Source organism: Bos javanicus, chromosome 9, assembly GCF_032452875.1.
Source record: "Bos javanicus breed banteng chromosome 9, ARS-OSU_banteng_1.0, whole genome shotgun sequence".
NCBI lineage: Eukaryota > Metazoa > Chordata > Mammalia > Artiodactyla > Bovidae > Bos > Bos javanicus.
The window spans coordinates 33799508-33827157 of record NC_083876.1 but is presented as its reverse complement, the minus strand read 5'-3'; the positions used below and the strand labels follow the sequence as shown (position 1 = coordinate 33827157).

Genomic DNA, 27650 nt, shown 5'->3' with positions numbered 1-27650 from the left:
CCTGGCATTTTTACCTTTCCAAACTACATATTGAATAAGAAATAAGCATATTTGCAGGGTTTATAGTATGGAGAGTTACAAGGCAAGAAGAACAACCCTAAGGAAAATCTAGGGACATGTCTAGACACTTGAATGTGGTTGAGAAGCACTCTCTCAGTAGAGTCACTTCTGGTTCAGGACTGAGTTATTAGCTCTTGACCTCAATTCAAGCTTAATCACATCTTTGGAATGATAGTGGTAAAAGAGTTAACTGTTATTTACAAAATTGTCTGGTAACTGTCTTTGGCAGTAGCTACAGTGAGTTCTGGCTCAGAGTCAAACAAGAAGCTGAGTGACTATTTTACATAGAAAATACCTTTTATTTTCCTTCATAGTTCCTAAAAACTGCAACCAGGAAAATAACATTTCTTTTTCATGCAAGACCTGTCACGAGGCAATGTTAATCCTTCCTTTAAATAATATTGCGTGCTAAGTCACTTCAGTCGTGTCCAACTCTTTGCAACCCTATGGACTGTAGCCCACCAGGCTCCTCTCTCCACAGGATTCTCCAAGCAAGAATACTGGAGTGGGTTGCTATGCCCTTCTCCTGGGCATCTTTCCAATCCAGGGATTGAACCCTGGTCTATCGCACTGTGGGAGGTCTCCTGCATTGCAGGAGGATTCTTCATGGACTGAGCCCCCAGGGAAGCCCTTAAATAAGTAGTGTGTGCATGCCAAGTTGCTTCAGTTATGTCTGACTCTTTGTGACCCCATGGACTGTAGCCCACTAGGCTCCTCTGTCCATGGGATTCTCCAGGCAAAGATACTGAAGTGGGTTGCCATTTCCTCTTCTGGGGCTCTTCCCAACCCAGGAATGGAACTGATGTCTCATGTCTTCTGCATTGGCAGGTGGGTTCTTTATGACTACCACTACCTGGAGACATTAAATAAATTAAATGGAGATCAAATAACATTTTGTTGTTGTTGTTCAGTCACTTAGTCATGTTCAACTCTTTGCCACATGGACTGCAGCATGCCAGGCTTCCCTGTCCTTCACCATCTCCCTAAGCTTGCTCAAACTCATGTCCATTGAGTCAGTGATGCCATCCAACCATTTCGTCCTCTGGCGTCCCTTTCTCCTGCCTTCATTGTTTCCCAGCAAAAGTGTCTTTTCTAATGAGTTGCATCAGGTGGCCAGAGTTTTGGAGCTTCAGCTCCAGCATCAGTCCTTCCAATGTATATACAGGATTGATTTCGTTTAGGATTGACTGGTTTGATCTCCTTATGGTAATTCTGCAAGGAACTCTCAAGAGCTTTCTCCAGCACCACAGTTCAAAAGCATCCTCAGCCTTCTTTATGGTCCAACTCTCACTTCCATACATGACTATTGGAAAAACCTTAGCTTTGACTACATGAACATTTTCAGCAAAGTGATGTCTCTGCATTTTAATATGCTGTCTAGGTTGGCCATAGCTTTTCTTCCAAGGAGCAAGCGTCTTTTAATTTTATGGCTATAGTCGCCATCTGAGGTGATTTTGGAGCCCAAGAAAATAAAGTCTGTCATGGTTTCCATTGTTTCCCCATCTATTTGCCTTGAAATGCAAATGCCATGATCTTGGTTTTTTGAATATTGAGTTTCAAGCCAGTTTTTTCACTCTTCTCTTTCACTTTCATCAAGAGGCTCTTTAGTTCCTCTTCACTTTCTGCCATAAAGGTGGTGTTATCTGCGTATCTGACGTTATTGATATTTCTCCCGGCAATATTGATTCCAGCTTGTGCTTCATCCAGCCCAGCATTTCGCATGATGTACTCTGCATATAAGTTAAATAAGCAGGATGACAATATATTGCCTTGACGTACTCCTTTCCTAATTTGGAACCAGCGTGTTGTTCCATGTCCAGTTCTAACTGTTGCTTCTTGACCTGCATACAGGTTTTGCAGGAGGCAGGTAAAGTGGTCTGGTATTCCCATCTCTTTAAGAATTCCCAGTTTGTTGTGTTCCACACAGTAAAAAGCTTTAGCATAGTCAATGAAGCAGAGTAGATGTTTTTTTCTGGAATTCTCTTGCTTTCTCTATAATCCAATGGATGTTGGCAATTTGATAACATTAGTATCTGCCATTTACCTTATTTCCAAGGGCACATTCCCTTTCCCAGTCCTGATCACTGCTCAGATGAAATCTCATTATAGTTTTCTTGAACCCCCTTACTTGGATTTTTCCCAATTAATTGGCATCTTATATTGATTTGCAATTGTGAAAAAAAAAAGTGGTTCTGCCTACATGTAAAGAGGAGTAATCTACAATGTTCTAACCAACTGTACATATCCTTTTTCTTTTTTTTTCTATTTTTTATTTAAATATTGAAAAAAAATTTTTACACTGTTGTGTTGGTGTCTGACTCTTCGCAACCCCATGGACTGCAGCCCACCAGGATCCTCCATCCATGGGATTCTCCAGGCAAGAGTACTGGAGTGGGGTGCCATCGCCTTCTCCAGTTTCTGCCATATAACAATGCAAATCAGCCGTAATTACACATACATCCCCTTCCTCTGTAGCCTCCCTCCCCTCTCCCCCAGCGCATCCCTCTAGGTTATCACAGAGCCCCAGACTGGACTTTCCGTGCTGCACAGCAACTTCTCACCAGCTATCCATCTTATTTCTGATAGTGTATATATGTTGATGCTACCTCCTTCATTCATCCCACTCTCTCCCTCCCCTATTGTGTCTACAAGTCCATTCTCCACATCTCTGTCTCCATCCTTTCCCTGCAAATAGATTCATCAATATTGCTTCTCTAAATTCCATACAGAAGTCAATGGCACCCCACTCCAGTGCTTTGCCTGGAAAATCCCATGGATGGAGGAGCCTGGTGGGCTGCAGTCCATGGGGTCACTGGGAGTCGGACACGACTGAGCAACTTCACTTTCACTTTTCACTTTCATGCATTGGAGAAGGAAATGGCAACCCACTCCAGTGTTCTTGCCTGGAGAATCCCAGGGATGGGGGAGCCTGGTGGCTGCCGTCTATGGGGTCACACAGAGTCGGACACGACTGAAGTGACTTAGCAGCAGCATCAGCAGTGTTAATATACTATAATTGTTTTTCCCTTTCTGACACACCTCACTGTTTAACAGGCTCTAGGTCCATCCACTTCACTAGAGCTGACTCAAATTCATTCTTTTTTATGGCTAACATTCCACTGTCTATATGTACCACATCTTCCTTATCCACTCATCTGTTGATGGACATTTAGGTTGCTTCCATGTCCTGGCTATTGTAAGCAATGCTGCTATGGTCAGTGAGGCACATGTGTCTTTTGATTATGGTTTTCTCAGAGTATATGCCCTCAATGGGACATATTATCTCTTTGTTGTTTTTACTGACTCCCTCAATCCTCTCAACCATTTCTTGACCCTTCTTTTTCTTTCTTTCTCTCCTCCATGTTCTTTGTTTTCTAGTACTTCTTTCTCATCCTACATGCAATAAGGACAAGAAAGAAAGAGAGAGAGGAAGTGATGAAGGAAGGCGGGAAGGAAGGGAAAAAGGAAGGTAGGAAGGAAAGAAGAAATAAGATTAACCTGGCATAATCAAGACTGAAGGACAAAGGAATTAGACTTGAAGAAATATGTAGACATAATTGATTGAAATCTATAGGACGGTAGCTAAAGAAATAGCTCATATTTTAAGAATAAGCCTGGGAAGTTTTTCCAAACTTTCAGTTTTCTTCATAGCAAATATTGGATTAAATAGTCATTGTTATCTGGTAAGGTATCCTTATAACACTGAACTTGCCTATTTAAATTTTTTTCTTTATTGAGATAAAATCCACCATTTTAACCATTTTGAAGTATATGATTCAGTGTTTTGTTTTTTTTTTTTTAACATATTCACAATGTTGTGCAACCAACTCTACTAATTCCAGAATGTTTTCATTACCCACAAAGGAAACCCTATATACGTTAAGCAGTCACTTCCCAATACCCCACCTCCAGTCACTCACAATCACTAATCTACTTTCTGTCTTTATGGAATTGTTTATTCTGGACATTTCATATAGATGGACTCATACAATATGTGGCCTTTATATTTGACTTCATTCATTTACCATTAGATTTTCAATTTTCACCCATATTGTAGTATATATAAGTTCTTCGTTATTTTTATAGCTAAGTATGATTCCTTTGAATGAATATGCCACATTTTATTAATCTACTCCATAGTGATAGACACTGGGTGGTATCTGCTTTGACTATTATGCATAATTTTGCTACAAACATTTGTATTTATGTTTTGGTGTTTTCTGTTTTCTGTTCTTTTGGGTAAATATATAAGAATGGAATTATTGGGTCATATAGTAGCTCCATGATATGACATGACATGAGTTTGAGCAAACTCTGGGAGATAACGACAGGAAAACCTGGTGTGCTGCAGTCCACGGGGTCACAAAGAGTTGGGCGTGACTTAGCAACTGAACAACCACGAAGAGTAGCTTCATGTTTAAATATTAGAGGGACTGCCAAACTGTTTTCTACAATGGCTGCATTTTACATGCTCACCAGCAATGTATGAGACTTTCAGTTTCTCTATATCTTACTTTCCTTTTCCTTTAAAAAATTATAACCATCCTAATGGGAGTAAAGTGCTATCTCATTGTGGTTTTGATTTGCATTTCCCTAAGGATAATGATGTTGAACATCCTTTCATGTGCTTATTGGACATTGGTTTACTTTCTTTGGAGAAATGTCTATTCAAATCTTTGGTCCGTCTATAAATTGGGCTACTATCTTTTCATTGTTGAGTTATAACAATTATTCAGACATTTTGGGTACTAGATCTTTATGAGGTAAGTGATTTTAAACGTTTTGTCATTCCATGTGTTTTCACTTTCTTGATAGTGTGTTCCTTGATGTACACATTTTAGTGCAGTTCATCTTTTTCTGTTTGTTGCTGTGCTTTTGGTATTCTATTTAAGAAATATATGCTTACTCTAAGGTCATGAAGATTTACACTTAGATTTCCTTTTAAGAGTTGTACAGTTTTAGCTCTTATATTTAGGTCTCTGATTCATTTTGAGTTAATTTTTGTATATATTAAAAGTGTGAAGAAGAGCATCAAATTCAAAGCCCAGAAAGAGTCTGGGCAAGGAGCAAAATGTTTCTCAGAATCATTCTGCAATGAAAGAGAAAATTTCTTTTTCTTTTTTGCCTATGGTGCTAAAAAAGATCTAAAGTTTCAGAAAAAAAACTATTAGATACCTTTTATTGTGCTTAACTGTTCCAGTCACTGTCATAATAAAGAACACACCTAGGTTCTTTTTCACGATATTTTATTTAATTCTTACATCTGTGCTATAGTGTGGTATCTTATGTTGGCAGAACATGAGTCAAGCAGTCATCTATAAATGTGATTTTTAAGACACAGTTTTGAGAAGAAACAAGGGATGGGGCAGGACAGAGAAGAGGAAGAAGCCAAATAAGAATGTGTTTCCACAACCTAGATGTCCATCAACAGATGAATGGATAAGGAAGTTGTGGTACATATACACAATGGAATATTACTCAACTATAAAAAGGAATGCATTTGAGTTAGTTCTAATGAGGTGGAAGAACCTAGAGCCTATTATACAAAGTGAAGTTAAGTCAGAAAAAGACAAATATCATGTATTAACACATGTATATGGAATCTAGATAGTACTGGCGATCCTACTTGCAGGGCAGGAAAGAAGACATGGACATTTTGGACACAGTTGGGGGAAGGAGAGGGTGGGATGATATGAGAGAATAGCATTGAAACATATACATCACCATATGCAAAAGAGAAGACAGTGGGAGTTCGATGGATGATGCAGGGAACCCAAAGCCAGTGCTCTCTGACAACTTAGAGGGGTGGGATGGGGAGGAAAGTGGGAGGCTTTCAAGAGGGAGGGGGCATATGGATACCTAATGCAGATTCATGTTGAAGTATGGCAAAAACCATCATAATATTGTAAACTGATTATCCTTTAATTTAAAAAGCTAATAAAAAAAAGGAAAAAAAAAAACAGGCTTCCAGAAATAGTCCAGCAGATGATGCTTCAGCCTGATCCCACAGAGGAACTTTGGATTGTAAACTGCAGCTCGTATTTATCCACCACGAGGTCAATGAGCTAGGCTTTTATTTTCCTTAATCATCAGTCATTGGCTAAGGGCTATCCAGGGGATGTATAAACACTGAGGTACTGGGGCTCTGCCTATGGGCAAAGGTGGTCTGGTAGCCAAGGGCAGTTCCTCCAGAGAAGAGTCTCAGGTGGTGGGTGGTAGAGCTGGTTACTGGAAACAAAAGGAAGTTGAAGCTGGAGAAAGGGTGGTTCAAAAATGTAAGGGGGACCCAAGAGGATCTGAGAAAGCACCCATGGGTCTGCTACAGATAGTTACTATTTCTTCCAGTTTAGAGAGAAAGGAACAGAAAGGTTAAGTGCCCAGAGTCACTAGGAGAATGAGTACCAGTGTATCTGACTCCAAATTCCTTTCCCCTTTAATGTGGTACCTCCAGTTATGAAGATACTCTCATTTGGGAACTTCCAAGAATCTTCTTTCTCGTATATCGCTGGGCTGTTTTATTCAAACAGTAAACTTTTTCAGGTATTCTTTGAGATCTGTAATGCATACAGAATTCTGTATGTGTGTGTATGTGAGTGTATGCATGTGCTTTTATCTTCTGGGAAGAGAATCTATGGCTTATGCAAGTTTCTTAAAGGAATATAAAAAACAAAATGTTTAGAAGCATTATTTTAAAAGATCATTTTCTGTATTTACCTATTTTCCTGCCTAGGATTTTTTTTTTTACTTGCTTATCAGTCTTATGTCTCTAAATCATTGTTCTTAGGAGCTCAAATTATGATAATCACAAATGGCAATTTAGGATGATAAAGCTTTTTATTTCCCTTCTCAGAGCACCACTCTTATTGCATCTGAGAGGGATTGGTATGAACTCTTTTTTAAACATTTGATATAATTCAGCATTCAAGTCCTCTTGTCTTAGGCTTTTATTGTTGGAAATGTTTTTATTACTGATTCAATTTCTTTACTTATGATAAGTCTTTCAGGTTTTTATTTCTGACCAGTAGCACACAGAACTTACATATTATTTTGTTAGGGGGAAAGAGTTTACTTAAAAATAAAGCAAAAAATTCACTTGGGGCCTTAAATGGTTTGTGTTTCGCTGATCAATTCAACTGGATAATTGCCAGATATTCACTTAGTGTCCGTATGACATACACACACACATACAACCTGGCCATCAAGTGATATTTTTAAAAAGCTATTTTTAAATCCTAGTAATTTTCCTTGAATGTTTTTCTTCTGATTATGTGATACAAGTGGACAGAGTCTTTCTGTGTACACTTAACCACTAGGACTTCCTTTATAGAGTGAGTCTGAGGGTGTTTCTGTAAAGAAGGGACATTCTAAACTTTAGCATTGTAGGGCTGAGCCCCATGGACTGAGAAAACTCTGAGGCTTTGCAGAGAGGGGGTACTGGGTAGAGGAGACTGATACTGAAGGTTGTAGGGAGTGATGGTGGTATAGACTTAAAGCTTTGGGTGCCTGGATAGATGGATTGCCCCAACCTAGATCCAGGCTCTGGAGGTACCAGAAGAAAATATCTGACACAGAAGTGGTGACTTTCCCATAAGTTATGCTGAAAAATGGGTAAGGGTCAAATACACTCATAATCTTAGCCACTTTGACAAAGTAATACTCTTAGATTGTTTTACTCCTACCTATAATCCACCCTTCAGCCATCCACCACTTTGGGTCCCATTTTGCTTTTTCCATGTTATATTTGGATATAATATAGTTTAATATTGTTAAATTTCAGGAGTGATCTATCTTACTAATGTTTTAAACGAGGATGGCAGGCTGCAGGTTGTGGTGAAAAAGTGTGAATGAAAGCAAGATATTTGCTCTCTCTGGAGAGCACCAAACATATAGATAGTAAGCACAGGGCAATATCTGTCAAAAGAACAGAAGATGGAAGGAAGGAAGGATTCTGTGTCAATGGGGCAACACATAGCCCAAGTCTACTGATTTCTTCTTAAAGAGAGAACAAGATATTTTCCCCCATACGCGACTATCTCGGCATTTTAGATTGGAAATGAAATGTGGCAATCTCATTTTTTCATTTCCGCAATGGTCCATTGCACTACCACCAGGTACGAGGGGTGAGGAATCGTCAGGGACGCGTTTAAATGACAAAATATGTAGAGACTGGATGCATCTTTTCCTCTAAGCTCAGAGCCAGATCCCCAGAGGGCAGAGAGGCAGGCATTCTGCGCTGGGGAGCAAGGCAGTCTTGCCACTTGTGGGCCGAGATGGCGTCTGTCCCGGTCACTGAGAAGACCCCTCACCACCCCCCGCCCCCCACAGCCCAGGATTACTCTGGGAATAAATCAACCCAGGCCATGTTATGCAAAGACTGAGCGGTGCTCTGAGGTCCCCGTCTTCCGGCCTGGGCGTGCAGATTCAGGGCTGTCCCCTGAAGCATCCTTGATGTCATCTGAGAATAGAGGTGGGGAGAGTTGCTTCTCCCCTCCCTCGGCATCCTCCCCGCCCCCCCGAGATGACAGTGTCGCTTTCTTGGTTCTTTGGAGAGCTTTGGGTGTGAAAAGTGTCCTCAGTCCCAGCTCAAGATGGGAGAAGAGGAAACAGAGGGAAGGAGATGTGGGGAAAGGGACTTCATTGCTCAGGCTTGACTCGCGCAGGTGAGGAAGTGAGTTCTGAGCAGAGCATCTGTCAGGATGGCAGACAGGTGGAGACAGGCAGTCCCGCCTCGGCCCACCCGGTTCCCTGGGCGGTCAGAGCTGCACCTGGGCCGGGCCTTCCTTCTCCGCGACGCCCGGGGGATCCCGAGCCGCGGCCTCCGTCTCCGCCCCAGCGGCCCCGGGTCCGCAGCCCCGCCCCGCCCCGCCCCGCCCCGGCCTCCCGGCTCCGCTGGGCGCCGGTCGAGCGCCGGGCGCCCAAGTCTCGGCGGCCAGGAGGATGGCCAAGCTCCCGGAGCTGGAAGACGCCTTCCTGCAGGCGCAGGCTTCTCCCCCGGTTTCTCCCGAAGTCCAGGAGTGTTGTGTGCAGCTCCTGGGCAAGGGTTTGCTCGTTTACCCCGAAGAACGGGTGTACCTGGCGGCCGAAGCGCAGCCGGGGCGCGCGCTGGGCAGCGGGGAGAAAGCGGACGACCCGGAGCTGCCCGGGGGAGTTAAATCCGGTGAGTGCTCTGCCCTCCCGGGACGTGACTGGGACTCGGATGTAGTTTTAAAAGGGCCTCCAATAATAAAGATAAACACATCGCAAACGTACATGTGTTTCCCCTAGGAAAATGCTGGTCGAATAGAAATTAAGTCAAAGGGATTTTGTATAACTCCTCCGAACCCCCATAGGCCACCCCGTTTGACCCCAAGATACATTTAGAGCTAATTAATTGATTTTATATGCTGTTTTCCTTTATCGTCTTTTCAACTGGCAATCAGAAATGCATTTAAGCAATGGTAACTTTTCCTCCGAAGAAGAGGATGCGGATAATCCAGACAGCAAAACTAAAGCAACCGATCCACACCTCTCACAGAAGAAAACCATCACGCAGATTATGAAGGATAAAAAGAAGCAGACCCAGCTCACCCTGCAGTGGTAAGGCTCCCTCAAGGGTACCTATAACACCTGTTGCATTTTTAAAGTCAGTATATTCAGATTCTTTGCTTTTCTCCATTTGGTTTTCAAACTTTCTTGGAGGAGTTTAAAAGACCAATTAGAAATTCATCCAAAAATTGTTTTCACTGAATGTTTCGTATAGAGACATATCCTGGTACGGGTGAAAAATGATCTGCAATGCAAATAAAAATCATCACTTTGTTCACTATTGGCTAACTTCTTTGTAATTTCTTTGTTGTAGTTTCATTATTGTAATTTCTTTGAATGTAAGCAATAATGAATTTTTAATAACTTATTTGTTCAACATGCAATCAACTCATAAACTTTTATGTTTATAAAACATGAATCTTAAAAATAACTTAAAAAGAGGAAGGATCTTAACATTACCTTTTACTATAGAGCGCAAATTCAAAATTGTGTATCAATTGTGTATCAGTTCAGCCATATGATGAAATATGTTTGAACTAGAAGACATAGATCAATCAGTTAAAATGGTGCTATTAACTTAAATAAATATTCAACTATTTTAAAAGTAGCTTTTATATATGATTTATTACAGTGAATATCACTAATTAGATTTTGTGGAAAATCTTCTAAAACCAAGAGTTTATCAATAGGCTCTCTAAGGTCCTACAGAACCTTTTATAATATTGTTTCAAAAGGAGGAGGAATCTAAAGTAGAAACATAATATTAAACTTCCCTATGTAGGGTAAAGAAATTTCCTCCCAAATTCCAAATAGGATGCAAATAAGTTAAAATGTCTATTTGCTGATAAGTTACACAATCTGTTTATATGTAAAATGTGATCTAAATCTTAGAAAAATACAATAGAAAAATCAGTATCTTAATAAAAACTAGTACATTTTATTTCATTTAAACATTGAATTACAATTTGCATATACTAAATGTTTGTGATTGTGTCCTTAATTCTTCCAAACATTTGAAGTACAACCTTAATATCCTTCTAAAATTACGGCTAATCTATTGAAGTTGATATCTCATTTATTAGTTAAGAATATACTAGAGCAATAAATAATTGAGCTAACTATCTTAAATATTTAGGAAACAGCTATTTTCTTTAGGTTAATTGGGGCAAAAAGGTTTTGACTTCAGATATATTATGAAGGTTTTTTGAATGATCACTTCCATTCAATTTGAGTGAATGGAAACAAATTTGGGTTTTTATTTTATAAATATAAATACATTACAATTAAAGAAAAAAGTCATATCCAAAATTAAGATTGTATTTATGTCTAGGATTAGTCAGTATTTTGAAGACAAAAACAATGCCAACACCGGGTGAAAAAGTGGACATTATATGTGTCATTTAAATATAGTTTAAATAGTTGAGTATTTCTCAGTAATTTTCATATGTTTTGAGGCTATAAAATGTCATCATTTTTGTTTGAACTTTCCATACTCTCACCCCCTCCCAAAGAGATATATAGTTTTTAAAAAACCTAGTGGAGTTATTCACCTTTTGATAATTTTCCCTTACGATTATAGATTATAGTGGGGATGTTAAAAATTAGAATTAAAAATTAAAGTGAAAAAATCTGCCTGAGTAGCTTCAATTTTCACTCTTAGCTAGGTGTTTGGTTTTATGTATGCAGATTTTACTTGGATTTCCATCTTTCTGTGACAAAGGATAAAAGGAACCAAATCCCAGGAAACTCATCTTGTAGCTTTCACCTCACGCACTTGGGAACATGTTAAATCAGAGATCTTGAAGAGTTTCACTCAGTTTTAACCTAAATGTATATTCTATATTGCATTGCTCTTGTATAGTAGTAATTATGATTTTACTGTACATAAAAAGAATGTAAGTAAATTTTAGCCATTATTATCTACTGAAAGGGTAGAAGAATTGAGAGTAGAATCCACAAGTTCTGATTTCTTGATGGCTGTTCAGGTATTTGTAACGCTTAAATATATGTTATTACATTTATATAAATTGTGTGCAGTTGCAATTGCTGGTATCCAAATTAAGTGGAATTATTTCTAAATTTTCAAAGATTATATGATTATGTTTATAATATAGAACTGAATTTAGTGTCATGTTTGGTGGCATCTATAGAGAATAACATTATGTTTTGTGAGTACAGGATCTTTTAGGTAATTATAAGTACTGATTACAGCAAAAAAGGGTAGATAGAAATAAATCGGTACTATTTCAAACTTAAAGTTAATGTATTCTTATGTATTTTGCAAATAAATGTGTCACCATACTTCCCCAACTATTCAACGTTCAGAGCCAGTTTGTGAGTGAGTAAGAGATTGTAGGCATTTGCCAACCTGAAGCCTCTCAAGAATGTTATTTGAAAAATCCATCACCTTCAATTTCACTATTCATATTTGGTTATCACAGAGCAAAGCCTGATGAACAGTGAAGATTTACTCAGAAGTAAGGCTTATTTGGGCACGTGGACCAGGCAGAAGTGATTTTGTCTTAGCCATGGGTGTTTTAACTGCACTAACAGGTGTTCATTGAGGTTCTTGTTCTTCTAACTTTAATCCTTGTGATTATATTTTCAATATTATCCAGAATAAAAGAAGTCTACTTATGTCTGCTCATGAACACATTTATATAGAGTCTGTGTTCAAAAGGAGCATTAAAACAATGTGAGGGGGAAGGAAAGAAGAAATAAAGAAAAGGTTTGAACTAATTCTTTGCCCTTTTTCTTAGGCTTGAAGAGAATTACATTGTATGTGAAGGAGTTTGCTTACCACGGTGCATCCTTTATGCACACTATTTAGATTTCTGCAGGAAAGAGAAATTAGAGCCAGCCTGCGCGGCCACCTTTGGAAAGGTAAATAACACATTTTGACTATACTGCCTTACAACTAAAGTCATATGAGGCAGACAGTATGGAAACAAACTTAACTGTTCAAGTTTTCTTACAGAATATTAAGAAATCTGTTTGTAAATGAAATCTCTTAAGGACTGCATTTGGAACTACTCTATGTTTAATGTAGATTTTACCTACTATTTGTTTTACCTTGAACTGTAATTCTATATGTTTTAAATATTAGAACCCTGGCTACCAGATTTAATGTGACCTTAAAAGAAGCTTCAGATAAGTTCCATTCCCTTCAAAGAGGGATACATTAAAAAGAATGATATGGCCTGTACTGAGAAGCAAAATTAAGTGGAAATGACAAGTATCTTGTTAATATAATTGGTGATTGCATTTATTCTATCTCATAAACAGTTCTCTTAATTCTCCATTTGCTCTTATGTATATTTATACCCCAAACTCCCGAGATGTTGTGACAGGATTGGTTAAATTTCTCTCCTTTAAAAACATTCCTTTTTACTGAACCTGTGTGGTTAGGATGGGAATCGCTATAACTGATTGCTACTGTATTTACATACATGGGACTCATTTTAAGAATTTGGAAACAGTATCTATCTCTTGAGAAAGTCTTGTTTTTTGAGATTCTTGTCCTGCTCTATTGTCTTAAAAAATCTCAGATATCCCAGAAAAATTGGAACTTTAGATCTCAACTATTACATCTCTTATCAACTGAAATCCAAATTCTAACCTGTAGAGGGACTCATTGTATTAGAAAATAATGATGACTATCGTCTGGCTTCTCAGTTTTTTTTTTTTAATAAAATAATTTATGAATTTATTTTGAAAACTTATCTGTTTATAGCACACAGTATGATAAGGGCATGGTAATCCAGTGATTTTGGTTCCAGCCTAGGCTCTAATTTGTTGGGAGACCTGAAAAGCACTTAACCTCCTGAAAACTCAGTTCACTCATTCTATAAAATGAGGAGGTTGCATAAGACGACTTCTAATATCCATTTTAGCTGTAATATTTTACTAGGCCTCCTTATGATAGTAATTCTTAACTGTTTGGGGCGCCATGAAACACTGAAGATATGATAAGAACTACAGAACCAGTCCTCAAGAAATTGATGCACATTAATGCATAAAGTCTGCCATGGAGTCTTTAGAAGATCATGTCTAGATCTCCTAAGATTCAGGTTAAAAGTGCTGTTTTATGCAGAAAAGATTTTTGTTCATGACTTAAGCGCTAATTTTTAGTCAGTTTAGAGAAAAAGAATTTAAAACACTGAAATTTGAAACCAAAGAAAAGAAAAAATTTAAAACACTGCTGTGGAGATCTGGTAAGACAAAGAAAATTTCCATGTCCTTTCAGAGCTGGAGATAGATATTTAATTTGGGTGAATCTCTGCAAAGAATTACTATAAAGAAACTCAAAATTTCCCACAAACTATATAAATAAAGTAATAATTGTTCTAGTAATAATATCAAGCAAGAGCACATATTGGTATAATCTGCTTTGGAAATTGAGAAAAGGGCAATGGAACAATATCATCAAAAAAAAATACCTCTCTCCCTGTGCAGATGTGTCATTATGTATCAATATGTGTATGACATTATTTTTTCCAGACTAAATATTTACTCAAAGCTCAACATTTGTTTTCTAGAATTAATTGATCATGGGAGGCTTGCAATAGAACCCCACACCTTCTAAAAACTAAAGTAATTGACTTTCTTTTCAGACAATTCGTCAAAAATTTCCCCTCTTGACGACTCGGCGGCTCGGAACAAGAGGCCATTCAAAGTAAGGCACATGAATAAGCACATTTCAGATCTGTACACATGGTACCTTATACATGAGCACTAACACAGTGTGAAACAAGGATTGTCTTTATCGGTGAATAGAACTAGGTATTCTCTTCTTGATAAAGCAGAGAACTGCTTTACTAACTATTAAGACCTAAAAAGAAAAAAATAAATGGATTTTAGAATAATGTTTAAAAAGCTAAATTTACACAGAAAAATCATTTTTTTCTGGTGAAATAATCTTTATTTTATTTTACATTATTATTTAATTTTGGCTGTACAGGATCTTTGTTGCTCTCGGGCTTTTCTCTAGCGAGTGGGGGCTACTCTGCAGCTGTGGTGCAGAGGCTTCTCATTGCAGTGGGCTCACTTGTTGCAGAACACAGACTCGAGGGTGCATGGGCTTCAGTAGCTGTGGTTCCTGGGCTCTAAAGCACAGACTCAATAGGTGTAGTGCACAGGCTGTTGCTCCATGTCATGTGGGATCTTCTCAGACCAGGAATCGAACTTGTGTCTCCTGCATGGGCAGGCGGACTCTATACCACTGAGCCACCAGGGAAGTCCTCTGGTGGAATAATCTAAATGAATCATTTTTACAACCTTAAAGCCATGGCTGAAGGTACCAGCATCATGAAAAGGAAATGCAAATGGATGCCTAAGTGACTGGGTGGAATCCACACACTTCCAAAGATCAGGAAGGGGAGGGAGGGATTGAACATGGTCCAGGTTCTTCCTCTGTTTTTTTTTTTCCCAGAGAATAATTTATTTATATCGCCCTGTTTTCCATTCAAGACAAATGACAGGCACAAATGACTCAATGGAAATATAAATATAAAACGAACAGTCACGTTTTCTCTCTGTTGATAACGTTAGCTTTTGCTTATCTCTCGTGACAATCTCTGCAGAACCTTCAGCTACAGGTTCCTGTTCATCCATTATTTCTTTTGTCCACCATTTTTTTTTAGTTTTTCCTTTCCTAATGTCTACAAACATATTCAGATCTCTTCTGTGTTGATAAAAATAAAATTATCTCAAACCTGCTATACTCTTCAATATTGCTGTTATTTTTCTTCTCTTTGCTATTTCTTGAGAGTAGCTATCTGTTCACTTACCTTACCACTGATCACATACCTCTGTCTCGTCCATTTCTTTACCTGGACAAAAACTCAATGGCTCGTTTTTACTGTTGCTGATCTTCCTAGGCACCTGTCTAGAGTTTGAATCCACTGATAATGTCCTCTTAAAATAAATAAATGCATAAAGCTTCCTCTATGGCCTTTCTGTCACACCACTATCAAGTCTTTTTCCCTCTTCTGCCGTTTATTTTCCAGTTTATCCAGTGTCTCTTTCTGCCCTAACATCTAGTCCAGCATAGTCCAAAAAAATATAATGCGACCACATATTTAATTCAAAATTTTCTAGAAGCCACGTTAAAAAAGTAAGATGAGACAGATGAGATTGATTTTAATATTTTTTTAAGCCAACATATCCAAAACATGATAATTTGACCATATAAAAAATAAAATTATTGATGAGATATTTTACATTCTTTCTTTTCTACCAGTGTTTGAGATCCCATGTGTATTTTATAGCTACACTACATAGCAATTCAGACTAGTCACATTTCAGATGGCTCAGTAATAGACATGTGATCTGTGGCTATTCTCTTGGCTAGCTCAGCCTTAGTCATTTGCCGAAAAAATAGATCTTATTTTATTATGAATTCTCTTGAATCTGTGTCTCTCTCCATTCATACTTTCAAAACCTGACCTTGACCCTGTCTTTCTAGTCTGTTCAGTACAGTTCTCATCTTGACCTTGTGAAGTTCAGATTCAATCTTCTGTCATCCTCAGGCACTTTCACCTGCTCTTGACAAACTTTTCTAACCTCGACATTAAAGGCCCATTACGATTTAGTGCCAAACCATTTTCTTACCTTATTATCTGCTCCTCACTTTTCAGCATGCAGCCTGTGCTCTCACCAGTTTATTGATCACTTAGTTCCCTTTGCTTCCCTCTCAACTGCCACTGTTTTGTTCTTGCTGTCTTCCTCCATGGAAGATCTCCTTTTCCCTAGAAGGGAACGGAACCCCTATCCGTTTAAAAGAATGTCTCCTGAACTTCCTCTTCTTTTGAATCTTTTCTTTGCCTCTTGACATTTTGTAGGCTTTTTCTTTGCACCCTCATGAGAGAAGGCAATGGCACCCCACTCCAGTACTCTTGCCTGGAAAATCCCATGGATGGAGGAGCCTGGTGGGCTGCAGCCCATGAAGTCGCTAAGAGTCGGACATGACTGAGTGACTTGACTTTCACTTTTCACTTTCATGCATTGGAGAAGGAAATGGCAACCCACTCCAGTATTCTTGCCTGGAGAATCCCAGGGACAGGGGAGCCTGGTGGGCTGCCATCTATGGGGTTGCACAGAGTCGGACACAACTGAAGTGATTTAGTAGCAGCAGCAGCAGCAGTTTTTGATACCTATCCTAGTGGGAAATTAACTTATCTCCTCCTCTCAAAAGATAGTGTTTTGAAGATAGAGACTTTGTCTCACCCATTCTTGTATTCTTCCTGTGGTCTGCTATGTAATAGATTGGACTCCCCTGGTGAAAGTGAAAGTTGCTCAGTCGTGTCCGACTCTTTGCAACCCCATGGACTATTCGGTCCATGGAATTCTCCAGGCCAGAATACTGGAATTGGTAGTATTCTCCTTCTTCAGGGGATCTTCAAGCCTGGGATTGAACCCAGATCTTCCGCATTGTAGGTGGATTCCTTACCAGCTGAGCCACAAGAGAAGCCCAGGATTTCCTTGCTGGATCAGTGGTAAGGAATCCACTGGCCAACGCAGGAGATGTGGGTTTGATCCCTGGGTTGGGTAGACCCCTCAGAGAAGGAAATAGTGACCCACTTGAGTATACTTTCCTGGGAAATCCCATGGACAGAGGAGTCTGGTGGGCTACAGTTGAAGGGGTAGCAGAAGAGTCGGACACAACTTAGCAACAAAACAAAAACAATATAATAGATTATCAATTAATATCTATTTCACTGATTCCTGTTAATGTTAATAGTATTGTGACCTGAGAAATGAAATGCCAGATTGAAAAAGACAAAGTTGGCTCATTCCTTCTAACCAAATCAGCTTTTTTTCAAAGTTGAATCAGTTTAACTGGCTAATTTCTACTGAATTTGATTCCTGCTGAACTGTGTAGGGAGATAAAAGATTAAATAGTGTTTGAGGTAAATAGACAGTGGAAAAAGAGGCTAAGCAATGCAGAGAAATCCTCTTCACGGGGTCTACAAGAGGACAAGCAGGCAGGCTGCAGAGAAAGTCAATTAATCCTAGAAGGAGCCTTTAGGATTAGGAATGAATCATTAACCTTGTCCATTGTGACAGTGAGGCTCCCGTGTGTAGGTTTATGTTGTAAAACAATATGTAGTGACTTCAGGGAGTTTGTTTGGTATCTAACAGCTGATGCCCAAGAGCATAGCATTAACAATTTGAATTTGTTCCTACTTTGCTGATATGCCATTTGCTTTTTATAAATTGCATATTATACTTTTGGTACTTGATATCATGGGGACATTTTTTTCTTTGTATCAGCTAAGTATGTTGAAAGATATGGCAAGCTGTAGAGTTTGTATATTTTGTCATTGTTCATATTTTGATGTAATTATTCTTAGTGAGATGATTTTCCTGACTTTTTCATTCCCAAGAAATACTCTTAGACTTTTTTTTAATCTTAGAAGATAATATATCAAGAGGTAGAGTCACCTAGTGGTCAGGATTATGAGGTTTAAAGTTGAACAAATCTGAGCTTTAATCCCATATTCCCATATATAACTGGGTGAGTTGTTCAGCTTTTTATCAAGAAATTGGCTATGCCATTAGCTATTGGATTTGGTATGAGAATTAAATGAAAAAAGTATAGAAATGAATGGAGACATGAATATGCTTTCAACCTTGCTATCCTTAATAGTAAAGAATTATTATTAATAGTAATATGAAATTAATAATATATTATTCACAGTGCATCCAAAAATAAGCAATGCAACTAAAAGTTATTACTTATCGAGCACTACACACACATGCACACATACACACTCACTCTCTAATCTTTACGATGACAATACAAGATTGGAATTACTGTGTTTTGCAAAGGAGGAAACTGCAGTTCAAAGATCACTGACTTGCCCAAGGCCATGTAGGTACTATAACATAAAAATGTTGGCATTTAAATCAAGGTTTATTTGGCTCTAAAGTTTGTGCTTTAACAACTGATAAAATTTCTTCTCTCCAATATGTCATATCAAAAAGTTGTATAATTGAACTTTTGAGATTTTGAGGTATACATTTTATTTATTTTTTCTAATATAGCAGTTGTAAATGTTCATTAATATATTAGACTCTTCTTCAAAGAGCTAACAACATTTCTCAAGCATCAACATAAGGCATTTAAAATTATTTTATATTTATTTAGACATATTTTTGTTTTCTATAAAAGCAAATTTGTAGCACAAACAGTTTTACATTATGCTTTGAATTTTTGTCCAAAATTTCTCTATGTTGGCATATTATCTTTACAATCATCGTTTCTACTGGCTGTTTAATATTTCAAAAATTTGCCTTTTATGAAAAAATATTTTTATGTGTTTGGAAATGTGAAAAATTGATGAAACAAATATAAATGAAGAAGTAAGCATGTTTTGGAGAAACAAGATTTATAATTTCTCCCAATTTTACTAGTAATTTTGGAAAACTTTTTGTTGTCATTTTTATAATAGTGCCCAGAATGTATAATCACTAAATATCTATTAAATTATTTCTAACATATGAATAAATTTAGTATTAATTTATTTATAAGTAAATAAATAATAAACACAGTCCTCCATCCTTCCATTCACTCTCACCATCTCCTTCCTGCCAAGGAAACTAACAATCCCAATGGCAGTTTCTGCATGTTCTCAATACCAGTATAAAAACTGACTTCGCTTTTGAGGTTTTTTTCTCTCTTCTCTTTGATTCACCACCAATGTCAATAATATACTTTGATTTTCTTTCCTGTGCAAAATTTTTAAATTTAGATTTTGAATAAATAGAAATGGATCAAAATTCTATAGGTACAAAGAATGTTTAATGAAAAGTAATTTCTGCCTATTTTATATCATGAAAGTATTATTTTGAATATAGTATATTATGGATTTTTATTGATTACAAAGCATGGTGCTAAAGAGTTTTAGACAATAGTAAAATAGGGTACATACTGTCAAAAAACTTTCACTATTAATATTCATGTATTCAGTAAACATTTTACTGTGTGTCCTGGTGCTGACTAAGCCCTAGAGATACAATGATTAGCAAAAGAGTCTGTGTCCCACCCTTGCTCAAAACCGCTCAGCAGGATAAGGGAAAAGACAGGGGAGCCCACTGAGCAGATTTCATGAGACTTCATGCACACAGTAAACTGTTTGATTTGAAGTTACATTTTAATTTCTTGTAGACTTTGATCAGTCAAATCTCGGTTTTCAGACATGACAGATAAAAGCTATTATCTTATTTATTAGTAGTGATTTAGTGGGTTAATAAAACTGATATGGCAGCTGCTCTTATCATAGTAAGTTATTGCAAGGCCCTGAACAGCTTAATCCCATCATTTCCTTATCAGTTATCATTTGTCTAATGTAAACTAACATCAGGGCTACTAGCTCAGTGGGAACATATGTTTCAGGAATTCTATATAATGACAAAATGGAAAAGAAGACTTATAGGTGTAGGTATAAACTGATCATCAAATGAAGGAAAGTATTGGACACAAAGTAAATATTTTAGTACTAAAAAGAGGAGCAATAATTTCATTTGTCCTATTAAAATATAACGCACTCACTTTAAAATGTGGACATAAAAATTAATGAATAATTTTTCACCATTCCTAAAATGTAAATGATGTCTGTCACCTGATACAAGGCAAAGGACAGTTGATGCTAATGAATGAACACAATTTTGTTAATCACAAGGACTACTTGTATTATGCAAATGTTTTATTAGCTAAATTAGGTAATCATACCCAGGATTCTTAAGCAGTCATCATATATCTTTTAGGATAAAAATGGATAAAAATCATATAGGGAGAAAGAACTGTGAAATATTTGGAAATAGAGTAACCTACAGGATAGGCATTGTCTATTGGTATATAAGTTAAAAAAACTATTTATCCCATAGTGAGGCAAACCTCACTTTTTTATTCAACATTTACCTGTATGTATTCTGATTATGTTAGAATATTTCTGGCAAATATTTCCTAGCAAGATTTATTTTAGGGTAATATTTTAACAACAAATAATGATATAAAATGTTGCAAGTGAGATGAAAAAATTCACATATGTTTTGTTTGAAATTACTCTCCCTTGTTTATGAGTTTTATCTTCAGCTGTTAGGAAGACAGAGAGCTGCTCAATTATCTCTTTCAAAGACACTAAATCATCACTCAGATGATAATACGTTCCTAGTTAGACTAAAAGGAAGATTAAAGGGGAAAGATTATTTTACTGGCACTAGAAGAAACTGGATATGAAGTGTGCTAAAGCATTACAATGGTCATTGCAAAATATTGAGATTTATATTTCTAGCAATTTCTAGCCTTTTCACCTAAATACACTGACTGCCATGTCCTTTATATACATTGTTCAGATATACAACTTTTGTTCAACTCCAGTATTTTACCAGTAACCTGAAAAGGCACAGTCTTAGAAAGCAGTTATTGAAAACTATTGGCTTTAAGAAAATGTGTGTTTTATCAGTTTCTAGATTTCTAGCAGAACACATTGACTGGTCCAATAAATGAGGATTTTTCTATACATTAATTTCTAAAGGGGAATACAATGAAGGGAAAGATAAAATTCCCTTCCTCTAAATCTTACTGGTCAGTAGGAGAGAGAAGCTGTGTGTGCTCATACCAGTAGTACGAGATACAAAGCTACATGGGACAACTGACCAAGAGTTCGAAGGACAGAGAAATTAATTTTACCTAAGATACCGTGCAAAACTTGCTTGAATCATGGATAACAAGTGAGGATGTGTAGGAAGAAGGCATTCCCAGAGCAGAGCTCAACAAGATAAAAGCACGAAGGGAGGAAAGCACACATTGTTTAAGGAAAGCAAGGAACTCAGAAAGAGAGAAATTGTCTTTATTATTATTCAGTATAAATAGTTACCACCTATTAAGCGACTATTACATGTAAAGAACTTTATGTATACTTCACCTTGAATTTCCACAGCAGCCTGCAAGTAAAGTAATATTTATTTTACTTTACTTTATAGGTAAACTATATATTCAATAAATGTAATAGTTTATTATTATTATTATTCACAAAAGTGAAAGTGAAGCCTCTCAGTTGTGTCTGACTCTTTGCGACCCCATGGACTGTAGTCTACGAGGCTCCTCCATCCATGGGATTCTCCAGGCAAGAATACTAGAGTGGGCTGCCATTTCCTTCTCCAAGAGATCTTCCCGACCCAGGGATTGAACCCGGGTCTCCCTAAATCATTCAGTACTTGTGGTAGAGTTAAAGGAATTAGTCAATTTCCTCACGTCACATTAGACAAGAGATTTTAAAATCTCTATCAAATTTTAAATTGTGCTGTGTTTTTAAGTGTATGATACTGTATGCATGCCCTTTATTAACAAATTCTTGTTTTTAACATTTTCTTTATGATATATTGTTATTTTTAACTTTTTTCATGTGATGAATTTATTTATTCAACAAGTGTTTATTACCTTTATAGGGAGCTTATATTCTAGAGGGTATGTTTGTTTACATATAGAATTTCAAATATGAAACATTCAGACCAATGGTATTGTTCTTAATGATTCAAGTTAGCTATTAATTCTTAATGATTAATGCTGAAGTTGGAGAGGGAATGTGTCTGCTGAGTGCAAGCATGTTTGAACTATATTTCATCTAAGAATTTCTAACTATAAATTAAATTAAGATGCAGTGTAATTTTGTATCATGAGTATGGAGGGAACATGATCTCACAGAGAGTGCTCTGTGGAGCTTCGGGTTTGAATTTTGTCTTCAAACTCATAACCTTTCACACAACTTATTCAGAAAAATCACATAACCTTTTTGAACTTTGCTTTGAAATGGAAATATTACTTTACCTGCAGGCTGCTGTGGAATTTTGAGGTGAAGTATAGGTAAAATTCTTTACATGTAATAGTTGCTCAATAAGTGGTAACTGTTTATACTCGTATTGACTATCACCTGCTTCAGTTTTAACACGTTAGTTTGCAATTCTTTCTTTGCATGCTTCCCCCCGCCCCACAAGACTACCCAATTCCCCCAGGGCGGAAACCCTCATCAGTATCTTTTTGAATCGTTAGCTCCTAGCACACAGTAAGCCTTGGATATATGTTTGAAAGAGTGTTCACTCTTTCACTAGTTCCTTGTTGGCCAGCATATTTATAAGGTTGTGCTCATGTAACATGCTCAAGTACATCAACATGTCTCAATTATGAGACATTGCTAATGAGAAAAGGGCTGGCTGCTTCTCCCTTCTAGAGTGGAAAATTGCTGACCAATTACCTTCTTCAGGTGTCAATGTATATCTGGTTGATGGTGTCATTTATATGTGACCTATGAATAAAATACATTACTTAAAAGATTTTTTTTTAGATATAACATCTTGATTCTCATTGTAGGTGGAGGTATTAAATACTTCTATTTTTAAGGATGTGTGTGTGCTTAGTTGCTCAGTTGTGTCCGACTCTTTGCGACCCCATGGACTGTAGTGAGCCAGGCTCCTCTGTCCATGGGGATTCTCCAGGCAAGAATACTGGAGTGAGTTGCCATGCCCTCTTCCAGGAGATCTTCCTGACCCAGGGATCGAACCCAGGTCTCCCGCATTGCAGGTGGATTTTTTACCATCTGAGCAACCAGGGAAACCCATTTTTAAAGATATTCTGTCTTAATGATGAGAAGGGAGGAAGCAAAATAATAGCTGTTTTATAAAAATAAGGAACAAATGAATTGTGTAATAAAAATATCCTTTCCTTAAAAATATAAAGTAAAAAAAGAATTACAAATCCGTTAGTATTTTGGGGGGTCCTAAAGGATGTTGCAATTTTTACAAAAAGTGATCATCAAGTGATATTTTTAAATGGAAGTAAAGTTTGCCTAAGGGTTTTTCAGTGTGGTCGCTGCTCTGTGACTGGCAGGCAGCTGGGCTCAAGAAGCCATGAACCAGGGTGAAATGCAGAAACATATAGGTTCCTGGTTGATTATCCAGGTCTGGTTTTTAATCATTGTGTTGACAGCTCACACGGTGGTCAGGATACAGTGTGCCAGCTAATATTTGCTGAACTCATGGTTATCCCTTTGATTTGTCTTACAAATGTTGTCTACCACATGTGAAGGCAAGTAGTTTCTTCTCAGTTTACATGGCAAAACATTTCATCATGGTGTAATATTACTTACATGTTGAAAAAAGGATTATAAATGAGAAACAAGAAGATCAAATTATATAAAAGAATGAGTGCTGAGTGCTAAGTTGCTTCCATTATGTCTGATTCTTTGTGACCCTATGGACTGTAGCATCCCAGGTTCCCTGTCCATGGGATTCTCTAAGCAAGACTACTAACTAGAGTGGGTTGCTATGTTCTTCTCCAGGGCATCTTCCTAACCCGGGGACTGAACCCATGTCTCTTAGTCTCCTGCATTGACAGGGGGATTTTTTTTTACCACTAGCACCACCTGGAAGATCAATCAGCTTTAAACCAATGCTTACTATGTATTGCTTCAGACAGTGGCTACAATGATGTTTGTATTAATTCATTTTTAATTGGAGTACAATTGATTTACAATGCTGTGTTAGTGAAGTTATTTGAACTGTGGCATCTATAGAGCAAAGAGTAAGCTTTGCAAAAGATCGTGAAATTGCAGTTTATTTTCACTGTAATAGTTTCTCTTGTTCTCAGGCATCTCTTGCTTTATTTAACCCAATACAAAGTCATTTTCTTTTGGTATCTTAGTTCTAAAACCTAATAAAAGAAAAATAGTTATAATTATTTCAGACTTATGTTCACTAATCCTAATATGCTTGGCTGAATGTCATCTAAATATGTCCATTTGTTATGGTTTTTAGGTATTTACCTTATTATTTTCTATTACTATAGCTGATTTTGGCAATGTCTTTATCTATGATTTAAATAGTTTTCTTCTTTTAGCTTCTAATTAGAGACAAACGAACTCAAAATTTTGGAGTTTGCTTGTTTCATATTTCCTTCATTTCTCTCTTTGTCCCAATATACCATAGAGGTGCTTTTCCCTTATCTACCAGAGGGTTATTTTCTTACTGTAAAAATGGAGCTTATTCTCTTTAGGTTAATAGACTGATTTTGTTTTTCTTCCAAAACTGAAGGCTTGAACACTTATTCCAAGTCTGCTACACTCATAAAATATCTTCACTACCGTGATCAAATAGAACAGCTCTTTCTGAAGCATTTCTTATTATAATTATGTATTTTTTTCATATTTAGAAACACTTTCTTTTTCATCTCAAATGGCCCAGCGTCATGAGAGGCATCTTCTCTACCATTATACTGCCCTTGAAACCTAATGGGTGAGAAGCCATCTCTGGGACTCACATTTACAGAGGGCTCTGTTTCTGCCCTCTTTCAGCTGGTCTCCTCAGGAGACAAGGAATTCACAGCCCACATGGATGTGCCCACCTGGAGACCACATGCCCCTTCCAGCCCATATTTTAAGTCCATGGGGCCCAAGAACTCCAAACCGCCTCAGGCCTGCCTCCTGGGCCTATGTAGGCCTCTTCCTTCATCCATCCTCAAGAGACATAGACCTACTGGGCTGCTCGGGGGCACCTGTTCAGGTGTGTGTGAGGGTGGAACTTGGATGTGGAGGTTGGAGTGGTCTCGAGCAGCCCCTCACAGTGAACAGAGGAGCAGAGGCTGGGGGAGAAGTGAGGTGGGGATGGCTCTTCTCACACCACCATGTTTCCTCATGGAACTTCAGGAGGCCAGGCATTCTACGTTCAGACCTACCTGCCAGATCATTATGGCGGTATGCTGTCACGACAGGACAGGGACATTTTGTTTCACAGTGTGTTCACTCGATTTATCTATTTTAAGTAATTAGGTATAAGGCCTGTGGGCCTCCATTTGTACTCTTGTCCTGAGACTTGAAAACATTTAGGGTTAGAGTTGCTCTGCCAAGTCCCATCTTTATTATTGAGGTCAGCAAAGGGGCCTTGAAGCATAGATCCTCCATTGTCTTCTCCACTTCAAACTCAGATGGCAATGCTAAGAAATGAATTTTTTAAATATGATTACACTGAAGTCTACTGGAAGCCCCCTTATCCTTTTATTTCATTCCTTCCCTAATTTTAGATGAATGCAAATTGAAATGGTAGATAACCAAATATTTGATGGTGCTATATGGTAGGCAGAGAAGGGAAGGGAAAGTGAAGGCAGAAATGAGCAGACTTTGGCCACCCTCACTAAATACCCACTGTCCGAATGGTGTTTGTGGCCCGTGTGTAGCATTTGTACTTGAGTGTAAAGTAAGTCAGGATTCTGCAGTTGAGGAGAATGGGGTACAACTTGAGATTCCATGGGATGCTACATTTGCCTGTGTCTCCAGTTCCATGGAGAAGGCAATGGCACCCCAGTCCAGTACTCTTGCCTGGAAAATCCCATGGATGGAGGAGCCTGGTGCACTGCAGTCCATGAGGTCGCTAAGAGTCACACACGACTGAGCGACTTCACTTTCACTTTTCACTTTCATGCATTGGAGAAGGAAATGGCAACCCACTCCAGTGTTCTTGCCTGGAGAATCCCAGGGATGGTGGAGCCTGTTGGGCTGCCGTCTATGGGGTCGCACAGAGTCGGACACGACTGAAGCGACTTAGCAGCAGCAGCAGCCGGTTCCATAGAGACACTGATAACAAACTGTTCACACTGTTAATTCCATGTTTCATATTTCCACTGATTCATCACATAGTTGTTTTCTCCCCATTGTTGCACAAAAACTTGAAGTGAAAATGACAGTGAATTGGGCTTTTCACTCCTCCTGAGGAAAATAACTTTTAAAGGGTCATATGCTTTTGTACATATTCTTATACATGACATCATTGTCTTCCCCACACATAAAGTCATATTCTTCTCCATTCAATAAATGTACTACGAAGAGGACCCACTGTTTTCTGTTTCAGTTGACCACATTCAAATTGAACCAAGCAATTTGTAGATCGTTACACTGGATATACTTAGAGCCAGTGTCTACATTTACAAATTTAAGTGCCTACAGTTAAATGCCTGCAATTACATTTTTTTTTCTTTTTATGCCTTTTGAAACCTAATTTTTTAGAGGTTTGAGGGGATTGGCAGTAGATGATTTTCCTTCTTTTTCAAGCTTAGAGCCAGAAATAGGACCATAAGTTGGGTTCAGTTCAGTTCAGTTCAGTTCAGTCACTCAGTCATGTCCAACTCTTTGCAACCCTATGAATCACAGCACGCCAGGCCCCATCACCAACTCCCGGAGTTCACTCAAACTCATGTCCATCAAGTCAGCGATGCCATCCAGCCATCTCATCCTCTGTCGTCCCCTTCTCCTTCTGCCCCCAATCCCTCCCAGCATCAGGGTCCTTTCCAATGAGTCAACTCTTCGCATGAGGTGGCCAAAGTACTGGAGTTTCAGCTCTCAGCATCAGTCCTTTCAGTGAACACCCAGGACTGATCTCCTTTAGGATGGACTGGTTGGGTCTCCTTGCAGTCCAAGGGACTCTCAAGAGTCCTCTCCAACACCACAGTTCAAAAGCATCAATTCTTCAGCACTCAACTTTCTTCACAGTCCAACTCTTATATCCATACATGACCACTGGAAAAACCATAGCCTTGACTAGACGGACCTTTGTTGGCAAAGTAATGTCTCTGCTTTTCAATATGCTATCTAGGTTGGAAATAACTTTCCTTCCAAGGAGTAAGCGTTTTATAATAATCATGGCTGCAATCACCATCTGCAGTGATTTTGGAGCCCCCAAAATAAAGTCTGACACTGTTTCCACTGTTTCCCCATCTATTTCCCATGAAGTGATGGGGCCAGATGCCATGATCTTCATTTTCTGAATGTTGAGCTTTAAGCCAACTTTTTCACTCTCCTCTTTCACTTTCATCAAGAGGCTTTTTAGTTCCTCTTCACTTTCTGCCATAAGGGTAGTGTCATCTACGTATCTGAGGTTATTGATATTTCTCCCGGCAGTCTTGATTCCAGCTTGTGCTTCTTCCAGCCCAGCATTTCTCATGATGTACTCTGCATAGAAGTTAAATAAGCAGGGTGATGTACTCCTCTTTCTATTTAGAACCAGTCTGTTGTTCCATG

General features: G+C 38.1%; 1 protein-coding gene across 3 annotated transcripts in view; it reads left to right on the top strand.

Annotated features, from left to right (window-relative positions):
* Positions 1 to 27650, top strand: part of RFX6 (regulatory factor X6) — a 123323-nt gene that overhangs the window by 61253 nt on the left and 34420 nt on the right. For 2 of the 3 annotated variants that reach the window (XM_061427483.1, XM_061427481.1), the window contains exons 2-4: positions 9480 to 9636; positions 12345 to 12468; positions 14199 to 14260. In XM_061427483.1, coding sequence (XP_061283467.1) covers positions 9482 to 9636; positions 12345 to 12468; positions 14199 to 14260 — 341 coding nt within the window. In that variant the 5' untranslated portion in view covers positions 9480 to 9481. Of the gene's footprint in view, positions 1 to 8708; positions 9218 to 9479; positions 9637 to 12344; positions 12469 to 14198; positions 14261 to 27650 lie in introns of those variants that run through there. The other variant, XM_061427484.1, reaches the window with a different exon arrangement.